The 12,478-nt window shown below is 25.5% G+C and overlaps 1 protein-coding gene across 1 annotated transcript in view; it reads left to right on the forward strand.

Moving 5' to 3' along the window:
* Positions 1 to 241: 241 nt before the first annotated feature.
* Positions 242 to 12,478, forward strand: part of LOC114132683 (ras GTPase-activating protein raskol-like) — a 136,964-nt gene continuing 124,727 nt past the window's right edge. The window contains exon 1 of the mRNA XM_050200918.1: positions 242 to 593. Within this exon, the coding sequence (XP_050056875.1) occupies positions 464 to 593 (130 nt within the window). The 5' untranslated portion in view covers positions 242 to 463. The remainder of the gene's footprint in view (positions 594 to 12,478) is intronic.

Raw genomic sequence — 12,478 nt, forward strand, 5'->3', positions numbered from 1 at the left:
GCGTGCATAATATAACAATAAAAACGGACGGCGCGACGACAAAGTGTGTGTGTGTGCACAAGGTGCGCCACCCCTCCTCCACGCGATAATCGTGCACGCGGCGGCGGCGGACGCGCGCGCCCGGTGGCCTTCCGTTTTCAGCGTCGTCTCCAGCGTCGTCACCGCCGCCGCCGCCGCCGGCCCGGCACGCCAACGGCGGCCACCGAGGCACGGACGGACCGCGGACTGCGGTGCACAGTCAGTTCACGCGTTGCCGGCTCACCAGTACAGTCGCGTGTCGTCGTCAGTTATTCGCCAGTGACGTCCGTCCGTCTACCGAACGTGCTCGCGAAATCGTCCGTTTTCGAACGTTTCGTTTCTGTGTTGTTTCGTTTTTTTTTCGTTCGTTCGTTCGTTTGTTGGTTTTTATTTTACCTATCGTTATTGTCGCCAATGCCGGTTCGGCGCTAGACGCCAGTGCGAAATGAACCGCAACGCAGCCGCCGCCACGGCCTTAGCGGGCCCCGCCGTCAAGCCTTTCGCGGGTCGGAGGACTCGCTGCACCAACAAACTCGTGTACCCGTGCCGGGTCGAAGGATGGCTGAACGTTTGCGGTGAGTTTTTTTTCGCCGTCTAAAACAATAATATAATACAGCGTAACGGTGGTCGAGTAACGACTAGTATAGTAGTAGACAGTAGTACCTACTCGAATCGTATACGGTTGCGAATACTCTGCATAATAATATTATTGTTATCACGTCTGTTGACGAAAAAAAAATATATTTTTACGATTGTCGGTTTTTCCGTTTTCTGGCCGTTGCGGTAACGCTACGTATCGAATATTTGCGTTGTGCACAACACGATACACCTTGTACCTATACTACCTACGTACCTGCCGTGCAACACGAACTGAAATATTAATTTTAATTATCTTAGTCCGTGCTGCGTAGTTATACCGCACGATCTTTTTCGCGCGTCTCGCTGTGCAGAGTAGATTCGGATCTCGAGACGTGCTCCGTGACGGCTTTTCGGGTTACCGTAAACCCCGTTTACCGTACAGGTAGACCCGACGTACAATAGGAAGGGTATCTAAAACGTGTTAACGTCGGTCGGATGCGACTTATTGTAATATTGTATCGTGTTTTATTATGGTCTGAGGCTCTTTGAGCCCCGAGGGAGTACCGCACATTCGACAAGACGATGACCCGCAGCGCGGCGTTGCTCTGGTCGCGATGACCCAATGACCGCGCGGTAGGTGTGCATTGCATGTAGACATAGACGTATAGTACGCATTAAAGAGTCCGAAAATAATAATTTAATATTATTACCTGCGAACATACTACAGTTATGCGTTTCGTACCGGGCGCGCGATGTGTATACGCGAGCAGTTCGTTATGTGTGCCCCGTCCTCTCCACTCCCCCCCCCATAAAACCCGGTCCCCTCCGACCATCATCAGACCGAAACCGAACGGTACATATCATACCGGACATAATAATATAATATTATTATTAGTAGGTATAATAATAATAATATGTAGGTATATAGTCGTAATCGTACAGTCAGCTAGGTAGGCATATATACATATATATACGCGTAGATATAGTCGGTTCCTAGTATACTATGCTGTGTTTATATTAGATTTGTGCGTGCGGTTTATTGCAAACCGATTCGTTATAATATTATTTTAATTTATATATTTTATCGTCGCTGTATATTATTAATTTATTATATTATTATTATTATCTGTTTTGAGTTTTTACTATGCGCTCTCGATAATATACGAGATATGTCGATGCAAATATTATTATAATATTATGTATAGGTAGGTAGGACTGGTAGAACTCGGTTTGAAAAAACGTAACTAAAATCGTCTTTCACATACTATGTAAAGTGTATAACTAAGCCGTGAAATGTTTTGACTTGACGGAAATTCGACGTTTTGGTTAGGTCAGGATATTTTAGGTCTTCGGGGGTGTATGTATATTATATAGGCATCAAAATAAGACGTGTTGCGTTCGACGAACGATGGCATTTAAACGAAATTTTTTTCGAGAAAAATGCGATTCCATTTCGTGATTAATGGTCGTGGTGTTGCACTTAAAAAAATCTTTGTTGGCAAAGGTTAATATTTAATTGCTGCATTTATGTTGTGGTAGGATTATCATTATTAATCGTCGAAATAAATTAAATAATTATATAAAATGAGTTAGATGCATGGGTTAGCTGTTATTATGATTTTATGGCGCTATGCGCTCAGGCAGTTCTCATCTATGATTCGTATATTATAGATATAATATTTATATTATGTATTATATATTTATCCGATAATATTACCTATATATTGTTATTCAAGCTAGTAGATGTATATTGATGAAATACTAATACCACATAAACATTAGAGTTACATAGAAGCCTACTGTCAAGGTGGGCTTATAAATCCACCATGCCCACTATATTCTATATTCGTACGTTGCCATGTGGGTGCGGAGTATACCAAGTATAATAAACATTATTTTGTTTTGATGATAATTATAATATGCTGATTACTGATTAGAGATTAATATATGCCAAAAGTATTAGGTCAAAAATTAATTTTAATTAATGCAATCTTCTGCAAAATATACGTATAAATGTTATGTATTTGATTTGATTTATACGTAATCCTATATATAAACGTATTGGTATTTCGTTCGTGTCAATAAATAAAATATGTCTGTATTAATCTTATCCTAATAATAATAATAATAAATTCCAATGTGTTGAAGCAGAATGCTTATCACTAAGATGCTAAAATTTAAATTTACTTAAACGTGCATACTTTTTTTTATAAATGTTTACACATTTTTGGGTTTAATATTAGTTCACATTTGATTAAAATCAACAAGTGTTTTTTAATGTAAGTAGTCATTTAATGATACTACTATGGTTTATGAACTAATTTTTGTTACAATTGTATCTATAGATAAACATAATTCATTTAAAATATAATCGTATGTGATAATACAATATAATTTCTACAATCCTCCTTCGATTTTTATAGGTATTATTACATCACACATTAAAAACCCAACTATTTGACTTCATATGAATTATTAAGTCATTTATTAGAAAGTATTAAGAAAAACTTTGAGAAAAACATTTTTATTAATTTATACTTGAAATAACAACATTACCAAGTATTAATTCTAATTCAGTAACTGATTATTTATAATATATTAATATATTTTACAAGATTTTAGTTTTTTTCAATATTTTTTTTTTATATGATTTTTAAATGTCTATTATTATATAACTATTTATTAAATAATTTAAATACTTTTTTTTAATTATGTATATTACTTTAATTAACTACTGATAGTAGCAAATTCTTAAAAATATAAAATAACATTTTTATTTAAATAGTTACATAATATTTGTAATACCTACGTTTTACATACATTATCAATCAGAAACAATAAATCTATCAATACTGTTTATAAATATAAATACAATGCTGTTTCACGTTCAGCAGTAAAATAATAGATGATAAAAAAATAGTCAGGATTGTTTTTTTTATATAGTATTAATACCTATTTGTTTTTATGATGATATTAGCAAAACAATTGTAATTGACACTTTGTTTATAAATATAACTATACATACCTTTAATCTCAAGTTAAATTGAACTTATTAAGATCTTGTTTAATAATATCTTTTCAATTTTATACTATTAAAAATTGTCTACAGCAAACTGCAAAGAATATAATACCTACAATCTACATGCGACTTATGTGAATTTATTCATGCTATTAATTTGAGTTGATATAATTAAATTTTTATTTATGAAAATTTGAAATAACTAAGAAATAACTTTTAAATATTAAAAGTATTGGAATTTAATTTATAAGATTTAAAAGAATTTTTAAATTTTATTTTATTGAAAATAATCATGTTTTAATTTTACTAATTATTATGTTATTATAACTATCAAATTATTATACAAAAATATAATTACAATTTGATGTTAATTTATAAAAAAAAATTTTTTAAACTTAAGTTAACTTTTAATGTAACTTTACCTAATTTTTTAATATTATTATTTACTGTAGGTAATGTTATCAATGGGTTGCTTCTTTCATTCAAAAGACTCATGTGTATTTTTTACACTTAATTATTACATTGGCTAATTGATCTCTACAGAATAGATTATAAATTTATTATTTTATAGAAATAAAAATAAATTTATGTATACACAAGTTACTATTATTAAATATTTCTCAGTCAATTGAGTTTTAATGCATGTTTTCCAAGAAAACTACAAAATTAAATTTTGAATTAATTTGCATAATATAGGTAGGACTTATTATTTTATAGCTTTAAATTATAATAATATTCATTATACATAAATAAAATATTTGCCTTAAAATCTAATAATTAAAAAATTTAATTTTGAGTTCGACATCAATAATGTATATAAATATATTAATAGTTAAATACTAAAATTAATAATAATTAAACTCTTTCCGTTTGAAATTATGAATTGGTATAAAATAGACAATGAATATTATTTTCAATAAAATACAAGTAGGTATATAGTAATTATATATTTATAAATGTATATACATTATACAGCACAGCAAAAAATAAACGGTAATACACTAATGCGTTATTAAATAATTGACGTACCTAAGTGGCAAGTACATACTTATACATATTATTATTTATAAGTATGTTTCGTAAATTAATTAAACACGCAATTACGTGATTATATTATGTGAACTATTTAAAAAATATTTATAACTTTTTGAGAATCATTTCAATGTGAATGGTTCATTACAAATTTTAAATGGGGAAATTAAGTGACAATAAGAGATGATCTGTAGATTTTAATAGGTATTAAGGAAATTATATTATTAGTAAAATAAAAAATACAGTATGTAACTGTAGCACTGTGTACGTCCTTTTATTTTGTTTGACAATAATATCCTCATAAATTCGTCCAAATATAAAACTAAATCATTGGCTTGTTAATTGAATATTTATTTATTTTATGAGTTTAGTGTAGTGATTAGTTATTAACGTAGAAATCCACTTAACAATCTTTATAAATATATTGTATTATATTCTTGTAGTGTATGTGATTATACTGAATAACGTATAACATAATAATATGTGATTTCTTTTACTTTCGATAGTTTGTACCTATAGACAAGACATTGGTATAAGATAGTTTAGATAAAGCTTTCTCTCTGATTTCTATATATTTAATGAACACGAAAGTATATCATGAAATATTTGTATACTAAATAATTAAATATATTAATGATTTTTTCCTACTTTTTCCTATTTTTTTTTTCAAATTTATATGTATTTTATATGCATAAATATATTTTTTATACTATAAGCACAAATAATGTTTTTAAGATTGATTAAATAAATTAACTAAAAATTAAAAAAGACTTAAGTTTTGACAAAAGGAAGCATCCAGTGATGAAATTTCGTAACATCAAGAGATGAGGTTTTTCCTAATTAAAATTAATATTCTTATTTGTTTTGTGATTTTTTTTTTTATAAAGATGAATACATATTTATTTAAATTACTTATTTTAAAATTCGTTATGATAATGACAATATTTCTGTAAATATTATAATACATGATCAGCGCTTTATGTATAAAATAAATAGCAACAACATATTTAATTTAATGATTTTCGTATTGTCATATCTCATAATGTAGAGATTTTGTTTCTTTTGGTTGGGGATTTATTTTTAACGTTTTTTATATCATCCTTAATGGTTTTAAGAATCATTATGAAATGTTTTTCGATTTTACCTTGGTATTGTTTTCATATAATACACAAGGACAAATATTACTACATCAAAAAAAGGGGCTATCTTTTGTACGACTATAATTCTCATGTAATATTGATATTATAATTAAATATAATATAAAACTGAAATAATGATAGTATACGAAGAATTAAAAATAGGCAAATCAGAAAAATAATAGGTTAATTAAGTTCAGATTTTAAATCACTTGTTGTAAGATTAACATACATTTATATATTATGTTTTACTTTTCATATTAAAAATCAATAATTGATTAGGTATTTAATAACAAGTGGATTCTTTTTATTAGTTTAAGTTTTTTGATTATTCTTTTATATCATCTAAACCATTAAATATTCAAATGTATATGTATTAATGTACCTACTTTAATGTCATTAGTAGATAAATTCTAAGTTTTAGATTGCTTAAAACAATAACATAATTTATAAATTGTCGGAATAATATGGATGAATTTTAAAGTTTTAAATGAACAAAATAGTTTTGGCAGTCATGTTTGGCATATACTTATGACTCATTTGACCTATTTGGATACTTCACAGCCTTTGCGCATGATAAATATAAAATGTCATCGGAAACTACAAAGGGTCATTAGATTTAATACTTAGACATTAATTATACTTACCATACTTAAAAATCAATATCTAATTAAAAAATAATATTTTTAAGGTGTATTGAAATAGTTACCATTAGTGAAAATTATTTATACTCATAAGGACTTACATATTAAATTATATAATGCATATAGCAAATAATTTAATTTTTGTCGCGTTTCATAGTAATTTTTGTACAATGCTTTACTAAGAAGTAATTTTAGTCGTATTTATATTTTTTTAGTTTAGATATTGAATAGGTACAAAAAAAAGAAAGAAAATTGAGAAAAATTGTTATCTAAGTTTTTTTGTTTTTTGTTTTTTTTTTTTTGATTTAATGAATTAAAAACAAAAATTATAAAAATGTCAAGTAACTAAACCGAGCTGATAACGAATATAATTGTTTTTATAAATTGTCATGTTTAATTTTTATTGTTTAAAATTACAAATTGTTATATCAGCAATAATTGTTTATGTTCATCATTTTTGCTTTATGAAGCATAAAGTATACGAGTGTTATTAAGCTCAATGGCTGATATTGTTTGCCATTGAAAACACTATACTTGAAAATAAAGTTTATTAAAGGTCATATTACTCATAATGTCATGTACTTTTGTACAAAAGGTCAAGCCACTTTATTATTATTTTTCAAATCAGGGTGGTTTTTAAACCCTGTAGTTATTAGAGGACTGTCTCTAATAAAGTAGTTTGAGAAATATATTAATATTTGACGATATAACATATTATAATAATTTATGTACATTTTAGGTTGATCTTGTCTATAAATAGTATAGACTATAGGAATATCATAATTATTTGCAATAAACAAAATATAGAGCATAATATTCAAATCTATTATTTAACAGTATGAAATACAATTTTATTTTTTTATATATCAAATTGAAAATAGATACATTTAGAATCGAAAAATTCTTCATTGATGGTTATCAGTTGACCAATTATTAACTAATTATCTGTGTGATTAATATTTAAATGCAATGCAATTATATAAATAACAATACCTTAATAATTACTTTAATAAAATATGAAGTTTTTTATTTATTGAATTTATTCTTGATTATAATTTATAACTCATACTTGTTTAAAAATTCTTATCAAATTTGTATTTCAAAATATATGTACCTATTAAATTATATTCTTTATATGTATTAAATAGTTTTTTTTAATAGTTTGGTCTTATAGACGTTTATAAGTTTAAAATAAAATATGTCGTTTATGGACACAATTAATCAGTTATTGATTATTAATTTATTGTCTCCGTGTATTTTATAAATATGGAAATATTTACTTCTAAAACGTAATATTTGATTAAAGAATGATTTTGGAACTAATGCTATTTGAATAATTACTTTATTCCATTTAAAATTAAATCTGTAATTATTATAGTATTTTATTATCTTTATGACTATTCCTATAAAAAATGATATAATTTTATCGTGACATAACAAGTATTAGAACATTAAATTTTTACTATTTAACAAATGTAGACTGATTTTTTGGAAAATAATATTCGTATAATATATGTTTTAGTATAAAATCGTAAGACCAAAAAAAGCAAAGACCAATTTTAATACGATTTTCGTGATTTGTTAAACAGTTGGGAGTCTTTGTTAAAGGGAGAAATATATTCGGTATAAAACTTTTAAAATAAACTAATAAATACTATAATATAATATGATGCATTTACAGAATATATTTTGTATTAATCTAAAGAATTACGAAATCATCCATACTTATAAAATTGATGAGTAAATTGTTGGCAAGTATAAACGGGTTAAGTCTATTTAAATTACATCAATTATTTTGATTTATTAAAATAAACAAGCAAGATGTTTTTCTGTTAATACTAAATAGATATTTACATAATATTTATATATTTTTATCTTGGGATATATTATTTACGGGAATGAAATATTTCTACTAAAACTCTTGAAGAAAGTATTATTAGAATTCAAACTAATGTATAAATATTCCTTCGGATAATTATTTGTAGCTGTATAAGATTAAACGAAAATAGGTTTTAAACTTATATAAAGTTTTATTAACACTTAAAATAATAAATCAGATTACATAAAAACAATTCTTCTTCTTATTGTTGTTAAATTTTCTACTGGAAATATTATAATTTATAACTTAAATAATCATTAATTACTCAGAATATTCATTGTTTTGAGTTGTAAATTTAATAGGGGTTTTTATTTTATTTTAAGTAATATTATAGACATTATAGTACACGGAGAAATTATTTATTAATTAAGTTATTGCTGTTGAACTCACATTAAAAATTATATATTTAAGTACATGTATAAAAACACAACAAATATAACTAAGGTACCTAGGTAATTATATTATTATAAATCTATAAATCAATTGAAACACAAAATTTACGATAAATCGACAAACAATAAATATTAACGGAATTGCATTTATACAATTAAATATTTTTCATTTATTTAACGATAATAAATTCAAGATTTATGCTAATTTGTTATTCCCTAGTGCGCAGTGTTTAGACTTTTTGTATTTAACAAAACCATTTTCAATTTCACATTTTATATTAACTTTTTAGTGTCTATTTTTTGAATATTTTTATCTCCCTTCATGTTGGTATCAATACAGGAGCAACATTAGATGGTGGTTAGGCCGGTTAGGGGTTTAACCCTTCCTCCATAAGTAAAACGTGTAAAATGTTTTCTTATATAGAATATTACATTAATAACATTTATATATAAATGGTAACCCCCCCCCCCCACATAAATGAATTCTACGTACGCTACAATATCAAGTTTATACTTATATTATTATTAAAAAAAACATACATAATATTTATTTCCCGATATTCATCGATTAATTATTTTTATTATTATAAAAATTAGAAATACATTTTTGGTTTTATTTTATTTTGTCGTAATTAATCATAATTAATATTGTTGTATCTGGTTAAAATCGAGGTTGAAATCTATAAATTAATAGTGGTAGTTATTATATATTATTGGTTATGGCTAAAATTATTATTTACTCAATATTTTTATTCCCTTAAAATACATTTTAAAGTAGACTAACAATTGTTAAAAATCTTTAAATATATACAACCCAACAAATAACAATAGTTTTTTTTTAAAATTGTTAATATATTTCTATAGAAAATAGAAATATAATAAAATGCATACAACAAGTATCTACCAACATAGTTTATTATAAAGTTCTAAGTAACTGAATAACATATTATACTAGCTATTATAGTACCTTCTTAGAAGTTAGTAATTCTAATATCGATTTGTAATATATTATGAGAAAAATTTATTTATTATTAGTTGTTACTTTTTTTTATAAATGCAAGAGAAAAATCTTAAAAGATAATGCACAGACTTTTATATATTTTGATGGTTTGCTATTCACAGCATTTGGGGTCCACAGATGTTTCCATGGCAACTGACAAGTGCAACATACACTCTCACCCTAGCATCCCTCAGAAGCAAATCGATATCAATCTCTATAATATACCGTGTAAACTTCGCTAGTAATAATATTTTTAATAGTTACCAGTTGCCACATAAACTAAGCATATTAATCTTAAAATAATGTTTATTTATTAATAAAAATATAATTTTTTAATACTATTATTAATATCAATTTAAAGTGAAATTTGATATTTCAGATTATACTAATAAACGTTTTAATGTATTTCATTTTTGTAAGTAAATAAATTGTTGGGTCAAATTATAAATTATTAATAAGGATTATTCATTTCACATTTATTATGAAAAAAACTTAAAAAACTGTTTAAATGGAAAATTTGTAAAGAAACGTTAATTAAAAAAAATAAATTGTATGCCTGTTTTTCATTACATTTTAATTGTGATTTCGCCCAATAAATAATAACATAATATTAATTTTGCACCAAGGGTTTTTTGGTTTGTATTATATATGATTACAAAATTGTATTTATAATATTATGTTTATGAAGTTAACTAGATAATTAGCAAAAAACAATACACTATTATGTATAAATAGCTTTAGATTGAAGTATGGTAGTATTATTTATTATGTATAATCAAAATTAAATGTAAATAATTCTTTTCTTTTTTTTTTTAATATTATTAGAATATAAATACATATTAATAATTTCTTTATTATAACAGTTCTGCACATTTTATTTTTTAACTAAATTACTGAATTGAAAATGCTATAAAATCTTGTAAAATGTAAATAATTTTTAAGAATTATTGATCAATTTCTTAAAATATAAATAATTACAATATTTAATTTGGATATTTTAATGTATGTATTGTTTGTATTGTTCGAGTTATTTTTTAAACATTGAGATTTTGCATTAAAATGATGAGCATACAATATCATCTTCAAATTTTATTTTATTTTTGCCTACTAATAAAATTAGCAAAATTAAGATATGTTGATGTATTGCTAATTGCTCCTTAATATTTAGTTAGTTATACCAAATTAATCTGAGTTAAAAAACTTTCACGTCATCCTTGTCCGGCATTAGGTATAGGTACACGAGTTTATTATTGCAAAACAAATAGGTGTGGACGTAGAGTTAGTGACTCACTCGTGTAAAACGTAATCACTCAAATAATATATGTACAGTTTACATCCAATGCCCTCCACTCAATGATCTCATCTTCAATTTCCTATTATTATTTGTTATTTATTAGAGAACCTTCAACCCAATTTAGTCAAACAGATTTATTTCCATTTTAACTTTAACAATACTTAATATACTTATATATTTTTACTTTATGTCTTCTTAATTAAAATGAGTGTTATCTTCATAAATTATAACATGTAAAATCATTGTATTTTATTAGTGTAGGCGTTCATTTGTGTCAGCTTTATAAAGTGTTCTTAAGAACTTTCAATCATTATAAAAATAGTTTTATACACTTATTATATATACCTATAAGTCGACTACTTACAGAATACAACTTCCGCGGCTGTCTATTGCAAACATTTTATGTTTACACTTTGAAAGACGTTTTAATAAAACAATTTTAATTTCGTTTTTTTTTTTTTTTCAAGAACCATTTAAATGAATAATTATTGTTTTCGTTAAACTATCACACGATTTTAAAGTTTTTTTTTTTTAATCACTCAAGTGACAAGGGATAAATGTGTTATTTTTTTAGTACATAAAATATATATAATTTAAAAAAAACTCTGATTTTAATGGTATCTATATAATTTGGATATGAGTATAGGGCATTTACGCGGGATATCTCACACTTACATCGATAAATGATTGCATTCAAATTACGATTTTAAGTAAAGTTGAAGTTTAAAAGATTATCCAATCATCAAAAATAATGAAGACTTAGACAAAACCCATACTTATGAATATTTATATTCACTTTTGTTTAATTTCCAAATGTATCGTATAGTATAATATCTACAATCTACCTTAAAATGACGTTATGAAGTGAAACATATTGAATACATTAATGTCATTTTATACAAATTTCCGACAAAATTATTTTTAATATAATAAATTGAAAAATCGATGTAACAACCTACTATGAAATTTATTAAAATTTTACGTTTGCAATAATACAATAACTAATGCATTCATATGAATTTTAGTTTTTTAAGAAAATTAATAATACGTAAACAATATTATTATTGATCATTATTGTATATGAATTTTATAATCATGGCCTTCGAGTCTCGCTTCATAATCTCAAATATTATAACCTTAATTATGTTTTAATATTATCTGTTTGTATTAAACCACGTGTGAACAATTATTTATTGTGTATAAAAAATTTATATTCAGCTTAATATTATTTATGTAATACTCGTATATTATAGTATTAAAATAATAAATACTTTTTGTTGACATGAATGTTATTGCGCTACCTTGTGGTTTAACTAGCCTTGTTTAGTACTTTTACTAACTGTTAGATGGCGCAGCGTACCTAATAAAATTATAATTTCTTATTTTAATCTAGTTTTTACTTGTATCATAAAATGCTAGAATGGCGAATGCTCATATTATTATATAAATTCTGTAACTACTGATAATAATTCATAATATTGAGAA

This window comes from Aphis gossypii, chromosome 2, assembly GCF_020184175.1.
Source record: "Aphis gossypii isolate Hap1 chromosome 2, ASM2018417v2, whole genome shotgun sequence".
Lineage (NCBI taxonomy): Eukaryota > Metazoa > Arthropoda > Insecta > Hemiptera > Aphididae > Aphis > Aphis gossypii.